Source organism: Atta cephalotes (genome assembly GCF_000143395.1).
Source record: "Atta cephalotes unplaced genomic scaffold scaffold00002, whole genome shotgun sequence".
NCBI lineage: Eukaryota > Metazoa > Arthropoda > Insecta > Hymenoptera > Formicidae > Atta > Atta cephalotes.
Window position 1 is genome coordinate 8,481,405 of NW_012130066.1, and position 21,835 is coordinate 8,503,239.

The 21,835-nt window shown below is 33.3% G+C and overlaps 2 protein-coding genes across 2 annotated transcripts in view; both read right to left on the reverse strand.

The window, feature by feature from the left end:
* The window catches only part of LOC105621859 (alpha-catulin), a 54,222-nt gene extending 41,829 nt beyond the window's left edge, over positions 1 to 12,393 (reverse strand). Inside the window, exon 1 of the mRNA XM_012203301.1 lies at positions 12,307 to 12,393. Coding sequence (XP_012058691.1) covers positions 12,307 to 12,393 — 87 coding nt within the window. The remainder of the gene's footprint in view (positions 1 to 12,306) is intronic.
* A 2,331-nt stretch (positions 12,394 to 14,724) lies between these two features.
* LOC105623674 (myosin-IIIb-like) overlaps positions 14,725 to 21,835 on the reverse strand; it is a 10,884-nt gene continuing 3,773 nt past the window's right edge. The window contains exons 5-15 of the mRNA XM_012205059.1: positions 21,470 to 21,798; positions 20,751 to 21,257; positions 20,192 to 20,475; positions 19,822 to 20,096; positions 19,361 to 19,728; positions 19,183 to 19,290; positions 18,851 to 19,107; positions 18,463 to 18,671; positions 18,237 to 18,314; positions 17,401 to 17,565; positions 14,725 to 15,469 (exon numbers count right to left, since the gene is read on the reverse strand). Of these exons, the coding sequence (XP_012060449.1) occupies positions 14,725 to 15,469; positions 17,401 to 17,565; positions 18,237 to 18,314; positions 18,463 to 18,671; positions 18,851 to 19,107; positions 19,183 to 19,290; positions 19,361 to 19,728; positions 19,822 to 20,096; positions 20,192 to 20,475; positions 20,751 to 21,257; positions 21,470 to 21,798 (3,325 nt within the window). The remainder of the gene's footprint in view (positions 15,470 to 17,400; positions 17,566 to 18,236; positions 18,315 to 18,462; positions 18,672 to 18,850; positions 19,108 to 19,182; positions 19,291 to 19,360; positions 19,729 to 19,821; positions 20,097 to 20,191; positions 20,476 to 20,750; positions 21,258 to 21,469; positions 21,799 to 21,835) is intronic.

Genomic DNA, 21,835 nt, shown 5'->3' on the forward strand with positions numbered 1-21,835 from the left:
TCTCTCTTCTCTCTCTCTCTCTCTCTCTCTCTCTCTCTCTCTTTCTTTTTTAATAAGATTTATTTAAGTTTCGGTTTGGTTTCGTTGTCAGTCGAAATTGAGTGATAATGTTCGTTTTCGGTTTCGACCAATGTCAAAATGTGGTTTTCGTTCGGACTCTATATAGAACTACATATTTTATAGGTATCTAATATCTCATTACATTATGATATAGCAAAACATAAATAAAATAATGCTATCGAAGAAACGCAATTTTCCTATTTTTTTCCTGATTTTTTAATAAATTGTCGTTTGGCGATATTCCAAACTGGATAGATTCCAGATTACGAATTGGTTTTACGAGTTGGTTTTAAGAAAAACTTTCGATATGATATATATATATATATATATGTAGAAATTTTATTCCATTTCAAGAGCTGATATCTGTGAATCCTGAAATTTATTAAACTTATCTTAAGACTGTGATAAAGCCAGTTCTTTTCCTGCATTGATCTGGAAGACTTTGCTTCGTTCATTGAATGTGTTTCATTTTTACGGATCTTCCATCTCCATATCAAATTCAGTAGATATTTTACGGAGATTCATAAAAAAAAAACCTAGAATCGCAACAGATTAGTCAGCGAATGAAAAACTTTGAGAAAAAATTCGAGATAATTGATCTAAATTTATTTCAATATAAAAATAATGAACATTTAAATTGTTTCTTTGAAATTCTGAAAAAAATGTTTTGTGTGTGTGTGTGTGTGTGTTTGAAATACATTACATTATTCTAACTAAAATATTATTTCTTATTTTATATGTTAACGTTAACTAAATTAGGATTTTTATAGAATTTTTACGATAAAACAAAAAATCGCACATAAATGTTGAAATATATTCGTGTCATTCTAAGCTTTGCGTTGGAAAGTTAGGATATACTTTTATTTATGGAGTTCTTTTACTCACTACAAGCATGTCAGATGCGGTATGTATTTTATGTGCCGAAGGGAAACATAACCTGTAACAAGTTACGATCGAAGGCGCCACTTTATGTCTGTCGTATACGAATAGTTATTCGGGATATTAATGGAATGTCTCAGCTGTTTTCTATCTTGTTGTTTTCTCGAATAATATACAATAACAAATTAAAAATTGTAATTTCATTCCCTAAGAAAGCTCGTGAAAATTCGTGAAATGATTGAGGAAGTTCAATTTCTCGCGTGTCCACCATTTGTTTGTATAAATCCATAAAGTAAGTTTAAATAAAAATTATTATAGCAATGAAAAAACATCTAAACAGATTTCTGATTATTATCGAAACGAAGCTCTAATATATACTTGAAGCTAAATTTAGATCAAGTAAACAAGCGTGAACAAGTATGAATGAACAACTTGTGTCAATGAATGCAAATAGCATCGTGAATACAAAGTTATAGACATACTGGCTTATATTTATTGAAACAAATTATTTATTCATGTTTGTGCTCATTTGTTGATTTGAATCCGGCTTAATGTGTACAAAAATATATTTATTACGGAGACTTGAGCAAATTGTAAATAATTACGTTTCATAGTTAGGCTTGGCCTATTTATAAAATTTATAAAAATAATTAATTGTTTCTTTAATATGTGGATGTCGTCGTGTAGACGAAACTTTAAACATCATGCTTAGCCGACCATGTGAAGCCTCTACGATAAAACAAACAGATAACAATACAATGTCGATACTTGCAAACTCGAAGAATAATGTTGCTCTCTAGTGTTCTGCTCTATCATCACATAGAACAATCAATCAGTCGTTCACATCGCTAGTCATCTATAATTCTAAGTGTAACACATCACATTTAAGTAGCCGCAGGTACTTTCGACACTGCCTATTAAAGACTTACCATCGATGAGCCCATTATACTTATGAAACTCAATTTCGTTTCTTCCGTCGAAGACGTGCCTAAAACATACATTCCCGTTCAGTGAGAAACATCAATCTCGCCCGGCCGCGCGCGCAATATACTCTTTGATCACTGGGCTAATTGTAAGTTTGAAACTTAAGAGCAATTTGAAACGTTTGCGACAACATCTAGAGACATTCGAGGATATCCAAAGGGAAAGGAGGATACGTCCTCGAAAATCAGAACGTCTAGTCATCCTGTATTTTGCGGGAAAACGCGAGTCATAATTTTTCCTCCGTTGCGCGAGAAGAAACTCGCCATCATCATTGAGATTATCGAGAGCAATCATACGCACTGATTCACGTAGGCGAATATCGAGTTGATATCGATTCGTGAATACAATCTATCGTTCGAATATTATTCGGCCTCTCGTCTTATGACGGCGCGCAACGTTTGGCATATCATATCGGGTGGGCGTTGAGGCCTGAATACCAAATGGCGCGCTTCCATAACGCGCCAGAAACGAAACTAACCGACATAACTGCGCGGATAAAAGCTATCGGAAAAACGTGCGGGAGACCTCGCCTCGCCTCGCCTCGCTTTCTTTGTCGACACGACCCACTTTGAGTCGAGTCTGGCATTTTTCTTGTTTGACATTTGCAATCGGCGCATCATCCGCGGCAGACTTTGTCACGTTCATCGTCAAGTGCATGCGATTCGCTTTTGTTGCACGCGGCTGGTGCGCGCTGAAAGTCACAGGTCGATGAATTGACTTACTTTTTAGATATAGGCTAAACGATGACATCTCGAGAGTGGTAATGGCGGCAGTGACGGAAGCAATACCTATTATTGCTGACTTTGCAGCTGACGTGTAATATCAATGCTTTATAATCAGTCAAATGATGTTGTTACGTCTTTTAACATAAATTTGTTAGTACAGACTGTGCTGTTATCTGTACTGTGCATTTACAAAATAAGCACGAATGCGCGAAAGTGTCTTAAAATTGAAATAACAAAGTTAATCATTGTTTCTCTTGTCATGTATAGCGTATCGTTTGCTTCTTTATTTTCGTAGCACGTGACTGTGATACTGGTGAAATTCTCACGTTTTTCTCAACAGCACTTCACTTTTTATTTTTTGCAATTTCAATTTCATCTTGTTGCCGTAAGTGAGTTGATTCTCTTTCTGTAAATACAAATATTATATTTAATATCTAAAGCGTTTTGCAAAATCGTTTTGATTCAATACTTCCAAGATAGAAATACAGTTGTACATTTTTTTAAAATTAATAATCAACAATCACGTGTATTTTGACTGTTTTTTTTTTAATAAAGTCTATTATTTCTTATTTTAATTCAATTAACGATAATAATTAATAATATGAATTTTTTCTAAAAATTTTTAATATAGGTATGTGAACTTCGAAGAGAAATGTACAAAATTAAATAATTTCTTTTATTCATTTGTTACTAGAAAAAAATTCGATAAGAAATTTAAGATTTAAGGCTCTTGGGATAATTCATGTAGTTGTTATTCAGAATGCGATCTAGAGAAATTTCATCTTATTGGTCATGTTGCTCTTTTTCCGAACTCAAATATCTTTATAGATGTTCCTTTAAATAACCACACAATTCCTCGATAAATTATCTATGTATATTGTATTCATCTATTTTACGTCAAAGGAATATCAAATTCAACTTTGCATATAAGATAATTACGCAAATTTTCTTTTTTTATTCAGCATTGTAATTTAATTATTTTTTATTATTGGAGAATTGTGAAACATATTGCTGTACTATGAGCAATAAAAAAAATGTTAAAATTTTAAAAATGTGCTGTTATTAATTTTTTTTTTAGTTAAATAATTTTTTTTTGTTTCTCTCTCTTTCTTTTTCCTTTCTCTCTCTCTCTCTCTTTTCTCTCTCTAGTTGCATAATAAATAGAAATATAACAAAGAAAAGAATAACTATTTTGTAAGAATTAATTATTTATAGATTTTAATATGTCATTTAAGATTTTTATTAAGATTGTTTCGAAGATGCGAATAAGCATAAAAAATTTGTTAAATTGCTAGTCAATTTAACTCGTGATATTACTGCGGTATTATAGTTTATTGAGTTAGCGTTTCAAGATCGAAAAATCATTTCGGCGCGCGTTTCTAAGAATTACATAGTATATAAATTCACACAAGAATCATACAAGCATTTAAAATCCAGCTAGACCGTTAAAAGCTTTGATTTCTATAGTTTGTGTTATCACATATACGGTCCTATAATATATTATGTTGTAATAACTATTTCGTTGATATATATTTTTTTGTTGTTTATTATTCTCATTAAATTTTTTTACATATTCTCTGTATGAACATTTTCACTCAGCAGCGTAAACTAATTTTCCTTTACAAAGTTTTCTCTTTAAGTACGTAGTAACATTGTATATTTAATAATTTAATTTAATTTAATAATATGAATGCAACTCTTGAGTCTAAAGTATCGCGTAGTTTTATATTATCTACGATATAATATCCAGAAATGCATGAAAAAAGAATGAGAGAGAGAGATAATATACGTGAAGGAAGAGAGGAAACACAGAGATAGAGAAAGAAAGAGAATATTCCTGAAAGCTAATTATGTGAATAGAAGGTCAAAGAGCAAACCATATATTGTGCAAAGCAAGATACTACTGCATCGGAGTATTACTATCATCTTTACACTAATGACAATGAATTACTACGTTTATTAATCAATGCATCGCATTTGTACGAGATACTTTATATTATTTTTATTAATATTTTTTACAAAAATTCAAATATATATATTTTGATTTATATACTTATACCTTTAAAAATTTATACTTTGAAGTTTTCTCACCTTTTTTTAATTTTTTGCTGCAATTAGTTAAAAAATGAAGAAGTCTATGAAGTTCATGTACCAATTTTTATAGTGTTTTTCATTGGAAGAATCATTACACATTAAAGCTGTACACTATTCTAATCTAAATATAAAAGTGAGATATTTCAATTGAGAAAATGTTCAATATGTATTTTATCAAATAGCACGATAATATGTATTGAATATTTTGCAATTTAATTCATTTTTATATTTTTATTAAACGTACATCTTTACGTCGATTTGCAACAACGGTTTGCATACAACGGTTTTAAAGTGCACTAAGTGCGCACTAGTTTTGCCAATGAAAAACATTATTAGTGAATTTAAACTTTGGTATTTTTTTATTGATTACTTAAATGCATTTTTTTTTATCAATAAAAGCTTTAATTTGGTGTAACACAATTGGTATTTATGTTATAATGTTGAATTATAGTCTTAAATAAACATACCGAAATATAAGTAAGTTTGTATTAATAACATAATTTTTCCACGTTGCACAAGAAAAAATATATTGGAATAACAAATACAACTGTATATAATTTTGATTAGTACTGACAATTGAATATATCCGAATTTTACATCATAAATATCTATTCTGCGTATCAATTATTTTTCTATACCATATATTGTGTATATATATATATATATATTGTTCGGTTTTATCCAAATCCTTTAGCGCTAGTTACACATTTGTTCTTCCATTTATCTCATATTATTCGTGTTCACGCTTTTATTCTTTCTTTCACATAACTATAATGAAATGAACTCTGTACAATGCGAAGACAGAGAGATTGCAATGATGCCTTTATTGAGCGGTCTCTTTGCGCTCGGAGAAAATCATAGTTGAAATTTTCCGACAAAATGGCTGTCTTTCACGTCATTTTCTGTCATTAGCTATTGTGAATTCTCGCTAGTTATGTATCTTAAAGGTGTTTTATACATTCTCTTTTATATACTCTTCCTATTTTTTATTACATTGAAGCGAAAGATAATTTTTCAATGAGAAGTTTTTAATAAGATTTTCAATGCATATACATTTGTAGTAGAATATATTATATAATATAATATAATCTTTAAAACGATAATTGAAAATTCCAGAAACCCAGATTTAATCTTTTGCCAATTTATAATCCATATGTACATTACTTGCATTGAAAATATCATTAGACTTAAAAACAAAATATCGTGATTTTAACGCTGATAGCGAGACGATCAGATTTTTTACGCAAGCCTTTTAGAATTGAATAATTTTCAATGGAATTATCGGACGACTGACAGGCGATTAATACAATGGTTAATATCGGTTAGTTCTTTACACTCGGTTGTTCTTACAAAAAGTTTTTCTAATAATAGGAAAGACTTAAATGATGCATATCGATCAAATGACGTTTTGTACAACAAGGATTGATGATTTCCTTATAATTCAAAGGTACTGTTGATTAAAATAGGCCGACAATCAATATTATAGTAGAAACAACACTCTTGGTGTGATCTATCTTCAAATAAGAAATGTCGTATATAATGCGTTTATTGCGCTTTGGCGAATATCGCTTGATGTAAGTAGTCGCAAACTCGGATAAAAATTCATTGTATTAAAAAGCAAAAAATGAATAAAAGTGAAAGTACGCCATGCACGAGAATTATATTCGAGTTATGAAGAAAAATTCATTGAGTGCCAGCATAATTGTGATTATTTTCATTGCCAGTACGTATTGTTCACTTGTCTACTTTATTATTTTGACTAAAAGAGTTATTTATAGCGTTAACAATGGAACACAAACAGTCACACTCTCCCGCTAACGCATCACATTTTGTCAAATTATCTTCTTTAAAATATTTTTCAATTAGGACAAAGGATAATTTAATCCACACCGTGCATCCGTTTTTTTACCCATTAAGTGTATACGAGCGTCATTCGGCGTATTTTTTTTTAATGGATTAAGTGGTAATCAAAAAATATTAAAAAATTCATGTAGCTTTCTTAACTATTCTAAATGAAGGATTTATACATAGTTTAACAAATCTATTTGTTTTTTTAAATATTTTATTTTTGCAAATATGTAAACACAAATGTGAGTATGGTAGTGATATGTTCAAAAATTTGTAACTTTTGATTAAATCAATGAAATTTAATAATTAAAAAAGGAAAATAAAGTTCAAAGTTCATATTTTAAGAAAAAAATATATGTCAACAAATTTTTTTAATTTAAATGCTTACGTTCGGGACATAAAATCTTACAATTTCAAAACTTATAAAAATAAGCGTTCCTATGAAAAATTGACATTTAATAACTTTAAAAAAATCATTCTTTATTCAAAATCTCACACACTTTTTCATTAATAAAAAAATACAGGATGACATTGTAAGAGAACGAAGAAATAGTTCATTTACAGTGTCATCTCTTCTGCAGAACGATTTGACAATTTTATTCTAAGATGACACTGAATAAATATTTTTTTCGTTTTATGTGGTGTGTGTGTGTGTGTGTGTGTGTTTTATTTATAAAAATAGTCAAGAAATACAAAAAAAAATTTTCTTTTTTGTACAAATATGCGTTGAATGTATGACGGGGTCATTCGTGTCCTCGCTCAATATTTTGAATATCCGCTGCTCAGCGAGAAAATGATGTCCACTACTCAGCTTTCTCGAGTATCTTCCTCCATCCCACAAGTTTTTTTTTAGCAGAAAGGCGCGCCTGTTCTACTCACTCACTTTCAAAATATTCAGAATTATAAAAATCTCCTGGACACAAATGACCTCTGTCGATGAGGATTAATATAAAGTTTTTCTAGCCTACAAGATTTAGACCCAGTCTGCACCAATGTCACTTTGATTTTAAGTGAGATTTAAAACTCTATCTGTTTTAAAACCAAAAAAAAAAAGATAGACAGAAAGAATTTTAAGCCTTAAAATCAAAGTAACATTGCACATTGGTGCAATCGGACCTTAATAATTTGCTGTAATATTTTTTTCGACTTTCTTATATTTCTATTTGTTTTTCGCCGGCAAAACTGGTGCGCACTCAGTGCATATTAAAGTTGTTGTACACTAACTTGTGTATAACAATGTATATTTTATCAAATACCACAATAAAATGTATTGAAAATTTCGCGGTAATTTGTTTCTATTTATATTTTTTATTCAATGTACTATCTTTACGTCGATTTGTATACAACGGCTTTAATGTGCACTCAGTGATGCTATTAAATGATTATGGTCACGCGCGCAATAATACAGAGTACAATTAGAGAAAAAATGATATCACGATTATTTAAAACGTTTTATGAGAAATCGACAACTTATACCTCACGTAATTTCGCAAAATGTTAGTTCAAATAGTACTTTAAATAATTACTCATTGTCTTGTCTTCAATCATTCAAGTTCAAAAAAGAAATTTGAAAAATTCAATAACGAAATGATCGAAATGTGTGAGGAGATACGCAGATATTCAAGATAGTAGTGACAGTCAATAGAAAATCTGACGAAACGAAATCGTGACGGAAATCGCGAAGAAAGCTGCACAAAACTTGCACAAAATCCTTAAAATGAAGGAATTAAATAGCATTTGTGTAATTGCTTTCTGTGTCCGCGGCTAGCAGTCAGTAACGTGTTAGTAAGGATCTGTTTGAGATTAAATCGAAGGTCGAAGTTAATTAAAATGTCCAAGAATGACATTCTCGAGGAAGTCTTCGTGGACGATGGTTTATCCTCCATTCTATTATCATTTCGATTGGTAATGATTGTATATCTCCTTTAGATATATCTAACGTGGCTAAGACATTCGTAGCGCAACTAAGTTAGAATGATGGCAATTTCGTAAGTAATACAAACGCGAATCTGCGAATGAATATAAATAAAACGAATAGAAATTGGTAATTTTGGCTAGCATACAAGATAAATGTTTTCAGCATTCTCTTATTACACGTGATGTTTGAAATATGATTTAGTTGTGCTTGTGTTTTGGGCAATAGCTAATGATTCTTTTTTTGCTTTGAAACATGTGTTATTGATGGTAATAGTGATCAAATTATCTTTACTCTATTTTGTGATATGCATGTGTACGCATACTCATAATTCTTGTATATTCATAATTCTTGTTAGTGTGATATAACAATTGCTTTTACTTGTATTAATTAATTAAGCCTTTTATTATACAAAAATTCATAAAATTGTTAATATCAGTTAAGATAATTGAGTGATTATTAAAAAATTCTTTTAACGAAATATAAACGAAACTGTTCCGAAACTGTTCTCTTTTAATAGAGTTTTTTTAACTTTTACATATTTATATATATTAGTTTACATAAATTTAAAGAATGTAATCTCCGCGCGGATTCTAAGAAATTTTATTTTGATAAAATAATATCAAGAGGCGATTTTTACTCAAAAGTTATTAAACTCAAAAGTTATTAAACTCTTGAGTTTCAAACATTTTCTAGAAGATTCAGAGCATAGTTAGTAAAGTACAATTATTTCTCGATCCGAAAACAATTTACAATTAACGTTCCATATGCAGAAGACCGTGATCGAAATGTGTGAGATACGCAGATTTTTATTCAAGATAGTAGTGACAATCAATAGAAACGAAATCGTGACGGAAATCACGAAGAAAGCTGCTTAAAGCCCTACGAAGGCTAAAAGCGAAATGGCAGTAAGGGCGAAAAAGTAGAAGAAAGGTGATAAGAAGAGGCGAAATACAGAAGAGAAGAAATGACGACGAAGATAAGTATGCGCGGGGGCAGCTAGACGGAGCTCTAACAAGTGGCTGCAGCTCGTAACGATCGCCCTCTGTGCCATGCACCAGCCAATCCACTCGTATTGCACGCCCTTCTAACCCGAGGAGTTTAACCAACACACATACACACACACACGTACCAACACATACAAACACACTCTGGGCTTGTGTGCATGTATGCATACTCTGCTACATCGCCAGAAATATCGATAAACACGACACGAAGGTCGGCCACGAGCGGTGATCGGCACCCCTCTTTCATTCTCGAAATAACCTCCGTCTATTTCCTTTCTGTTCTTCTTTTTGTTCTAGTCTTGCTACTGCGCATTCTCATTTTATAGATGATAATTACTGCGTCAGTCGATTCGATCGATGTGTTTGCGGAACTATCGACTCTTTATCATCTATCATCCGCCGTTTCTTTTTAACCTTTTTCTTAATAGCGATATCTTTTTTGTGATTTATTGTTGAATTAATTACAACGAAAAAAGGAAAAGAATATATTCGATCTGCTTGTTGTTTTGTTTATTTTATTTCATACTAACGGAATAATGATTCTTTTTTGAGAGGATCGAGCTCAATCGGATTATTTCTTGCACGCGAGACGCGCACTCAACAGCAAGAATCGGTTGACGTAATCTCTTTTTTAGGTTTTACGGCTAGTTTTAACGAAAGCGTAAATTAAATTGCTTTCATTTGACGAGATTAATCGTAGATTGGGTTGTGGTTTTTCAAGTTCTTCGAAGAGAGAACTTATTGTTATATAGATAAGTTCGTTGTTGAAGTAGACAGTGATTGAAGATATTTCGAGTTTTCTTTTGAAGCACAATTAAAATTTTTTTAAGAGATAAAACATATATATATTTTTTAAATTGATAAAGTTTCTTTTTGTCTCTCTGTAGAATACATTATGATCATTGTGAAATTTGACATTCGGTGATGCAGTTAATTTCAGTTAAACATGCCAATGACATATGTATGTATATTGCGTTAATGATAATTCGCATATATTATCATTTTAATAATAATTTGCTGTAACGAGTTTTATTGGATATATGCGATGATGAAATAGTTTTCGATATAGCGTGCATGAAGAGAAGTACACATAATTGAACGTGTTCATGATTTCGATATTTGATTTACATTAGAACCATGTGTATTATGTACATATACATATGTGCATAAATTATGAACGCAAGTGCAATCTACTGCATGCGGTGCATTTATAGTTGTTTTATTGAAAAAATTTTGACCATGTACTGGAAGGTAATACAAAACAAGTATCAATTTATATTTTGCGCACAAATAATCCGAAATATTTCGAAAGACAGAGTATTCGTATGTAAAGCATCGAATGTAAATTCACTTTAGTTAGTTTTTAATTAACTGAAATTTCTTCGAAGAACACAAAGTAGACATTTCTAATTTTTAACTTTGCACGTTGCATACGTTTTCGCGTAAATGTCCTCAATCGTGACATCGTAGAAACGGAGGAGAGCGATTTATTCTTCGCGGGCGGTCATTTAAAGGCCTTTGACCCGTGAACTGCAGATCTGTGTGTATATGGTGCTCGCGTGCGTGCATCGCGCACGTGTCGGTGATTATGCAACGAGGGTGCAGTGTAAATTCAACGTAATTCCACGAAGACGCCGGTATCGGCGTCGACAAGCGGTAAGGTGAGCGTGCGCCACAACAGCTGAAGTGAGCAACGCGGAAGAAAAAGACAAGTGCAGAAAGTGCGAGACAGACGGACGTAGCGGAAGAGGGAGCGAAAGAGAGGAGAAGAAAATGACAAAGATAGTGGACCACCGAAATATCCGTTACTCTGTATGCACCGTGCGCACCTCGTGACAAGTTGCACGTATTCGACACATGTCTCTGTCTTTAGAGTTGTCAAATTCCATGAAATAAGACGTTCTTACGTCTCGAATGCGCTTACTATAGTTCCGTTGGAATTATTAGCGATTTAAGATTACTTTATTTACTTTATTTGAAGATAAAAATGATTCGCAAAAATTTTACTATGTCAAACACGCAGACTAAAAGCGTGGGAATCGCGCTATTTCTAGTTTCAGAGTGGCGTCAGCGGAGCGCGAGACGTCTTATATATCACCGTTTTATAAATTGTTTTCTCGAGCTCACTCTTTTTTAACCCGATTCACTGCTCGATCTTTCTCGCATCACGGTTCACGCGTATCCATTTCGATGTCTTGCTCTTGCGTTTTTCGTCATGCGGCGCTGTGCGTTGCGACCTCCCCGGCGCGTCGCGTCGCGTCGCGTCGCGTCACGTCGCGTCGCGTCGGGGCGCCGCGCCGCGCCGTTGCGCCGTATGCACGCACTCAACATCTCGTAGTGTTCGTTCGCTCGATTCTACGACGAGCGCATTGGATCGCGTATATAAATCATATATGCTTTCGCAAGCGTGATCGGAGTAGCGAGATAGAATGACTTGGGAATGACTCCGAGGATTGAGAAATTATCTCAATCTGTTAGGGATCGAATACGAGACGTAACGAGATGTAATGAGACGCGGGGGTGCCGGATACGCGAAGCGTCATACGAGAAGAATAAAGACCGAGAATGAGCGCGAGGCAGATGGAGTTTGCGATGAAAGAGAAAGAAGGATAGTTTACGGTGATGGAGAGCGAGAAGAGAGGAGGGGAGGAGAGAGAGAGAGAGAGAGAGGGACAGAGAGGGCGAGAGAAAGAGAGGGATGCAGGCAGAAAGAGACAGATGGGAAAGAGACGGCGCGCCGCCGGTGCGAACGAAAACTCTGGTTGCCGCATTATCACGCGGAAACACATCTTACCTGTTTCACTAGTGGGAGTAGTGTCTGTTCTATGCTACGGGTCTTAATCTCTAGGGTGGCTGGGTCTACGGGGTCGGGTGTCGCCATGATTCGAACACAACTCCGTGCTCCGTAGACTCGAGCCGAGGCGAGAGGGTTCGTTGCACCCCTCCTACCCCCGCCCGCGTGCCCGGCACGACTGCAACCCTTGCCCCCGCTGCCGTCGCTGACAGCCACCAGACACCCTCCTACCTACGGACCAACCAATGGTCTTCGAGCCCCGTGCTCGAGCCGGCAATGACGAGAGCGACGTCGCGCGACGACGACGGCGACGCCGACGCAACTACTGCCGTCGACGCCGGACGCCGCGCCGGTGCGCTGGGCTTAAACGTCGCGACGCCACAACTCCCAGCCATCTCTTGGTTCCTCGCGTAACACTCTTGTCTCTTCGCTCTTGTCATTCGCCGATGCTGCCGTTGACGGCCGCCAGTAATTTCGAGTTACGCGAAAATCGTAGGATATTCTTCAACACCTGAGCTTCCGAAAGTGGAAAAGAGAGAACCTATGAATAAATGTGTAAAATTAATCGATAATGCATAAGCGAGAATCTATGCGAGTCGCAGTTTACTTTAATATTTATCGTGATATATATATAAATAAATTTGCCATACAAATTTTCAAGGATTGACAACTCACTTATATTATTGAAATAATTAATTTATATAATAATTTATATTTACATACAAAGTTAATTTAAAAAAATAAAAAGAAAAATAAAAACCGCGGATTAAATGGAGCAAGATTCAATCGAGACATACCTGTTGTAGATAAAAGATAAATTTAATATCCCCAAGGATGATGGAATAAGTTTCTCTCTTCTTTTTCTGGATAAACGAATTGGAAATTTATTACTAAACAACTATGATTATTTACTTTGGATATACAAAATGAATTATTAATTAATCATACAAATTTGTGTGTAATAAACTTGATTTATTCATACTTACATAAAAAAAATAATGAACACTTATGAGTAAGTAAAGCTAGATATGACTAGTTCTAGACATGAACTCAGACGTATTTTCACAACGAGGGAATAATAACATTCAGTGACGAATTAAATATTTTGCTGTCCCTAGGCACTAACATCTAGCCGCCTCCAAACTTCATTAATTTATAAATTTGATAAAAGGGAAAAAGGTTTATATCCTGATATTGGTTGGTGAAAACATTTAATAATCCTTAACAAATATCTATAAATATAATACATTTTAACTGTATATTTAAAATATCGTTTTTGATAAAATATGCTCGATATAACTCATGCAAAAACATTAGATTAAAAATTTATTTCAACTGTGTAAATATTTTCTGTCTAAAAAATTGCCGCGAGTACCTTGTTTGCCCATGCGTTAATTCATCACTGATAACAGTAATAACTTATGTTATAAAGTTAAGTGTATTCGAAATATATAATGTGAGTCCGGATTTGTTGAACATTGCTCTCATGTAATTATATTTTTTAGCAAAGATAAATTTACCATAAAATTTTACATTTATTAATGTTTTCTTTGTTAGTTATCTTTTCAAAATAAATTATCACAAAATATATAATACTTTATTCATATTTTTATATGAATTATTTAAACATTAAAAATCCATAGCTTTGACCGGTGTAGGCATTTAATTTCTTGTTCGTATTGGTTTGGTCGTAATTCTCACATGTACCGTCTAAAATAAGATTCTTATTGTTTTATATGAAATGTTGCGAATACCTTTTGCACGTGATTGTAGACGTAGCCAAAGAAAATTCTTTAAATTTTGAAATCACGCAGCTTTGTATACACAATTTTGTACTTTTGCCAAAAGGAAGAATTTAAAAGTACAATTGCTAAAACGATGGGACTTGGATAGAATATTATTGTGACTATTGCATATATTCGCATGTAAAGTACAAATACATATTTCCATTGGAAAATATTTGCATTTTACATATAATGCGCATATTGCGATAAATATTATACCGATATATTACTTTTGTTGCTTAATTTAATATGATACGTTCACAAAATATAATTATCTCGTCTTATATTCTACATAAAACATAATGGACCTTCTATATATATATATATATATATACGTGTAAGAATTATCCTATAATATAATAACATTTAAGTTTTACAATAGATTATTTTTTGTATAAATGGCAATAATAATAGAATTTTAACTTATTTCACTACTTATCAACAGAAAATACATATACGCGTTTAATTAAGAATTTTTAGTATTTTACAATTAATTACTTTTTTGTATCTGGTTTTTTACTTTTTTGTATCTGATTTTTGACTTTTTTGTATTAGATATTATTCATAAAAATGAAATCATCCTTTATAAAATAAAATCTCTTGAAATATTTTAATTGAATAATATAAATTAATATCACTTGTTTGCGATCATCGATTTGTTTTGTGTCGGTGCCAATGGCGCTCTTCTCTTAACATGTTTCTCCGGGACCTTGTCTTTCGGCAGTGACACTCCATTGGAAACGATTCCTCCTTTTCTTTTCCTTAAAGATTCAGTCGGGAGATACTCGGTTGGTCTTAGCAATTGCCTAAAATTGTAAGGTCCGTTAATGTCTTCCGTATCGTATTCAGCCTTGGCACTTTCTTGCCGCTTCTCAATAACCGTTGGCCTTAGAAGTTGCCTAAGGTTAGTTGTAATATTGAAAGTATCATTTTGAAACTGTTCTTGATTTATCACTTTTCCGTTCGCTAATCGATTGAGATCATTCTTATGATCTATATTATTTTGATGATTTTTCGGATAGCCATTTTGCCTATGATTCGATCGATCTGTCTTTTCGGATTTATTATTTATCAAACCGTTATTATTTAACTCAGATTGTTCAGTATTCCAAATTTTTATCTGGCTCATTGCAATGCCGTTATTTATTTTACAGGGAGTCTGATGATTGTTGATCGATGTGTGATATTCATTAACGGAATTGTGGTCATTAACAAGATTCTGTCCATTAAAGATATTTTGACGTTCGTTTATGGCATTATATCGGCCATCGATCGTTAATCGTAGGCCAGGTGGATCGTGGATATTCGGAGAACCGGTTGTATATTGTCCACTCGTGTGTGATTGCAGGTTTTCGTTACGGAGGTTATTAACCCTTGTACTGAAAAAATGGATTCTGCTTTGAATTCGGTCTTTAAGAAAAAACTTAAAAAAAGATATATTTCAATATAAAACAAATTATATTTATTGTTTTATGAATTGAGACTAAATTATTTGCGAATTACAAAATCACTAATTGTAAGAGATATACTTATATATACTTATCAAAGTAGTGACAGAATAAATTGATATTTTTACCTGAAAATTTACCATAATGCCTCTGGCAATATATATAAGAATATAAATGCGAGATTAGTTTTTTATTTATAGGAATTCTCGTATTTAATTTATTTTTATTTTTATCGATCTAAAGGACTATGCTCAGTTTTATAGAGGAATTTGGACTCCGAACAACTTTGAAACATGTTTAAAATTTTAAGGTATCAAAAGAGAATAAAAAATTCCATAAGCCCAACTTTATAGGAGAAATTTCCTGAGTGCTAGAATTATTTACAGTTCGCTATTATGCTCATGTAACACTAGTCTTATCCAATTTCTTTGCGTCCAGGCATCTTCCCGTAGTGACAACGGTAACGGATTGTGCCAAAGACATTGAAGTAATATTTAAAATGTATTTAGTACAGTTCATTAATCCAGCTAAGTTTCTGGTCGCGATTCATGCCGTCATGTCAGAAATTCGGATTTGCTTGTAATGACGACGATGCTTCTGGAATTCGCCCTGGAAGGAGGGGAAGGGGATGAACAAGCGAATATACCAATCGGGGTAAATCAGATTTTGATATGGGATCACCTCGAAGCAGCTATTGGTCGCGATGAGATTTACTGTAGGCGGAAAATGTGGAAAATATTTAAAAAACCAGTCACTTAAACATTTGTTGTTTGAAGAAGTGCTAGATTTCTTGGAACAAGAACCTAAGTAATAGTTCCACAAGAATCCCACTCAACACATTTAAATATATATGCCTGTTGATATCATTATAAAAGAAAACGAGAGAAACGTTTTAATTAAAAATATTGAACCGCAACCTGTTTGTTAAATCAAATTGAATAGCAGGGCATTTTAGCAGGGCATTGCAGTTAAAAAAAGTGTATATTTGGCTGAAGAGAGATAAAGATCCATATATTGGCCAAATTTCAATTAGGCAATTAAAACTTCTTTGTTTCATATTTTGAATGTCTCTCTCCTCTCTTCATCAATTAATATATATCACTTATAATTATTCATTTGGGGTCTAAAAAAGATTTTAGTTGTCTTCGTCAAGATTGGATTGGATTCCAGACATTGGTGATTCGAGAAATCGAATAAAACTAGTCCTATATGATATACAATACATGAGCATAATAATGAACTTTGAACAACTATAGCATCCAAGGGACTCATTTTACAAAGTTGTACATATGGAACTTTTTAATCCTTTTTCTATGATCCTAGCTAGGTCAAATGCTTTCAGCCGGGGCCCAAACTAGACATAGTTTTTTGTATTATATTATTAGATATTTATTAAAATATAAGTTCATTTTATAATTAGTAATATTAAAATTAAAATTGGTACAAAAGGAGGTGTTAAAAAGAAGCCGAAGAAGAAGCCGATCGATAAAAGTGTAAATAAAAGGAATAGCGTTTTTATAGATTTTGACTTTCTGCGATAATGTTAATAAAAAATTCAGGATCAATGGGGAACATCTTGAAAATTGAGCATGAACATGATATATTCAGGAAGTCAAAATCTATAAAAAATATTATAAAATATGTCTCTTTTTAACATACTCCTTTACAAATTATATATAGTTTCAAAAAAAATTTATTACAGTTTGCTTTATAAATTTTGAATAATTGAACAACTAGAAAACTCTATCGTAGTTAAATTTCTTAAGTTTTAATCATTAGATTGAACGCATTCATTCAAGTAAGTTTTTTAATATTATCATATAAGTATAAAAAATTTGTAAAATATATGTTGCAATTCTTACCTGACATTTTTCTTGGAGCTCTCGTTTTTGCGAAGATCGGAAGGATGTCGCAGGGCTTTGTGCCAAATGTTTGATAGATGTTGCTCTGGTGCTATTACAAAATCGCTCTGAACTGTACGATCTCTCCTTTCGGCACTCACTTCCAGAATATGGCTCTTCCGACTCCTGCATAAGGATTACCTCGTTTTACATCAATATAGATTAAATTTAATGATACATGAACGAACCACTTTTATCTAACTATAAGACTATTTAAATGAGTATGTACACAAAAATACTATAATCAAAATGCTATTAATTGCTTAGAAATAAAAATTTATATTTAATTAAAAAAAATTAATTCTACCGAGTTCTTTGCTGAAACTTAAAAAAGTATTTAATTAAGCTTTTTTTTTATAATTTAAAGATTCAGGCATGTGTTTTAGATCCTCTTGCTTTCTGTAATGCGTAAACGAAACTAAGAATACATATACAGGATGTTTCAGAATGACCGCCAAATATTTCGTGCGCAGATAGAACGAACTAAACTGATTGTGAGTCGAAAAGTTCTCTACCATTTTGAATTTTTGCAATAACAAGATATTAATTATTAAAAATCGCAGAATTGGTTTTCAATAATTTTTTATTCAAGTATTATCAACTTACTATCAACACAGAAAACAACAAAAGGTAGAGGATTCAGTTTCGATTCAGTTTAGTTCGCTGTATTCTGGAACACCTTCTGTGCGCGCGCGCGCGCGCGCGCGTGTATGTGTGTGTGTGTGTGTGTGTGTGTGTAATTAGTGTCAGAATAAATTTATCTAGACAATAATCGATCAAATCTATATACGCTGTACCTCGATGAATGAAGGTCATTCTCTAGCCGTATCAACGGCAAGTCCCAGCCAACTTCGTCGTCTTCGAATTCCGAACCACTTGCGATACGAGTGCCAAAAGTATTCGAAAATTAAGCATTTAAATTTCTGATTTGTTCGCGATGCTAAGTCAAAGCATAGCGCGCCTTGATTTTTATGTATATGTATGTATGTACATATATATAAATATAAATATATATATATCTACCTGCTCATCTCTTCCTTCAGATTCTGATAGTATTTGACACTGTCTTCCTCTTGTGGCTGCATTCCGCTGCGGTACTGTAATATCGACTGCATCATATTAAATCCTTCAGGACGAACGTAATCTAGCGGAGGTTCCTCAATATCGTTCAATCTGATACCAGGTTTGTTCCGACGGAGATTTTTGTGAACCTCCTGGTTCTTCATATGTACCTATGTATCAATAAAATAGAATCGTATAAATAACAGTTAATTTAATCAAATTAATAGTCAATCGTATTCTTCGATTTCTTAGTATTAAGTGAAAAGACTAGAATTAGAATTGAACTTGAGTAAAAAAAATAAATTATTTTTTAGTATTAATTTCAAAACTATAAATAATTGTTAACTACATTTTGAGAAAATTGAATTAGATCTGCTTGTCGTAGTTTAGGATGTACAGGATCTTTCATGGTTGGTTTCTTTCTAACTAGTTTCTCTTCTTTTTTGTACCATCTTTGAACGATAAGAGCTGCGTCTTCGTGCTTTAGTCCTTCGCGTAACAGCGCTTTGTGGCCATCATATATATTATCATAATTGTTTAAAATCCTCTTAAAACGCTCCTCTAGATCGTATCCAAACCGTTTACGAATAGTGTAACCTCGAAAGTCTATGTAAAAATTAAATTATATACAATAAATTCTTGGCTTTAATGATAGATGGCAGATATAATTTTTATACGTACGACTTTGTATGACAGTTGCGGCAACGTTTTTTTCTAAATTTTTACGCATTTGTCGTTTTTCGCGATTATTTATGTCTATGTTTTCTTGCTCTCTACGTTTCACCTCATCTATTAAAATAAATACGGATACATAATGGAGTCACTTAGAAAAATTACCAAAATTGAGGATAAAACTCACTCATCATAAAATTAAGTGCCTCATTTTCCTCTTTAGCACGTTTTTCAGCCAACATTTGTTCTGTCTGTTTTCGGGATAACCATCCTCGAATATGGCGTTGTAACGTGACCACTGATACAGCAAATTGCCATTTTTGCTTCTTAAATCTTAATTTTGCAAGCCATCTTCGAACACATGCTTGGACTATAATTATCTTCCTCAACTGTTCCTCATATAGTTTCGAGAGGAATTCGACGTGGTAGTATTTTAGAAAAACCTTTGTCTTGCCTAACGCCCATCCATCCATTTTTAATCGTAACAGAAGAAGTCGACAATTATCTCGATTGGCAATTACGCGTTCATCATAGCCGAAAGCAAGAAAGCAATATCTATAAAAGTTTATAGATTCGTATAGTTGATAAAAATTGCAATGAAGATATCTTGCATTTTTCCGTTTGTAATTGTAACCAATCTGAAAATACCTCTTAAGAAATTCGTTGAATGGTATCCTATGGGAAAATCCATTTTGTCTTATACGTATTGTCTCGAGAACACCGGTATACCTCAATTGTTTTACAACTTTTTCTTTATCGAAGAAACGTGGACTTTTCGAATCGTTTGGTTTTATACATCGAACGAACTGAGGTGAACCGGACACCATTTTTTGTAACAGATCCATTAGAGAATACCGGAAGTATGTCGCTACCGTCTGCTGAGCTCTCGATTGTGATGCTAAACCTCGACTAGAATAACGTTCCTATGAAACATTAATACCCTGTTAATACTTCAAAAATGAAAAAAAATGAAAAAAATATATAAATTTAGTGCGCACATACACGCACACGTACACACCTTTGTGTTTTGATTTGACTGCGATTTTCTCGAGTCATTCTCTTGCAGCGCCGAGTATAAATTACCGGTTTTCGTGATCGGGCATTGGAACAGGAAACGAACCATGTCGTATTGCGACTGTCGTACCAGTTGAATGACTTCGGGTGGCAAGAAGTTTCTGTTCTTCTCGAGGAATCCCTCGGCTTGATAGACCACACGACCAGCGAAATGATATATCGCGAAACAGACCGCGTCCGATTTGGGGCGTACGTAGAATTTTGATTTAATATTGTTGTGAAATTTTTCTGCCAGGAAAATTACAAGTAATAAAAAAGATATAAAAATAGGTCGACTGTTTTATTCACTATTTGTTGTGTATTTGTTTCACTTTAAGTGAAAAATTGTATACTGGTTAATATAATCATTACCAAGAAATTTTATTAAAAAATATATTACAATTTTATTTATTAAAAAAAATTAACTCCAAGATGTTTCGTCGAAAATAAAATCGTATATCCATATTGAATGAAAGTAGCGCAAAAATACATTTATAAAATAATAATATATCTAGAATACTCACCGATCAGAGATCGATTGGTCGCTCTGGGAAATCGGCTCTCTTCATCGAGAAGCGCCAAGAGTCCCATGGGCTTGCTTAGTAACATATCGAGAACCGGTCTGTTGTCGGAAAACTCGACGAGATCCACGGGTATTCCCTCGGCCATGTATTCCTGTTGCTCCCAAGTAAAGATATGTTGGTTGAAATAATACTGTATCTGTTCGTTAGCTATATTGATGCAGAGCTGTTCGAATGAGTTTCTAGGAAAGTTTTCGAAGCCAAAGATATCTAGCAGCCCGATTGCTAGCGGCTCGTAATTCGGTGAACGGCTGAAGCACAGTAAACAATTGATCTGGTTGACCATCCAATCGAAGAGTCGGCCATAGAGACCTTTGGCCATTGCGTCGCGAGCTGCACGAGCTTCGGCTACCGTATTGTTCCGCGTAATTGTCTCGCCTCTGGTCATCACCGAGTTTGATGTCAAGGCATCTAGGAGATCGTTCTGTTCGACGCCGAGTAGTTTTGAAACTGAAAATCCAATGTTTCTATATAATTACGACAATAATTGATTTTCTTTGTGATTTTTGTGATGTTTATCAAGATTTATACATATATTAAATATATAGGACTTTTATTGATGAACTAATTGTAATCATGATGATTCTAATAATATTTGATTTTTAACTTACTTTTTTACTGAACTACTATAACAAATATAAAGAAGACAAAACAAATTTTACCTCTATGTAATGGAATAGTGTCGATGACTCTACTTTTATTGTCGGTGTTGTCTTGTGTCGCCACTTCAGCAAATTCAATGTCACCTAGATGGAGGATAGCGGCTAAAACCCGATACACCGTGTCTACCTCGCTATCCTGAAATCCGAGTACCTTGAAACCCATTTTGAGCTGCTGGAACTTGTCAATGTGCGTTTGCGACGTGTGACTGTAATGCGTGAGATATCGATGATATCTCCGAAGTGTAAGATCGAGGTAATATTCCGAGAGGCGGTCATCCGCTTCTAGGCCATCGTACATATAATAAAAAATATGAAAGTTTCGTTCACCCCTGGAAAGTCCCAAAATTTATTGTCTTTAGTTGATTG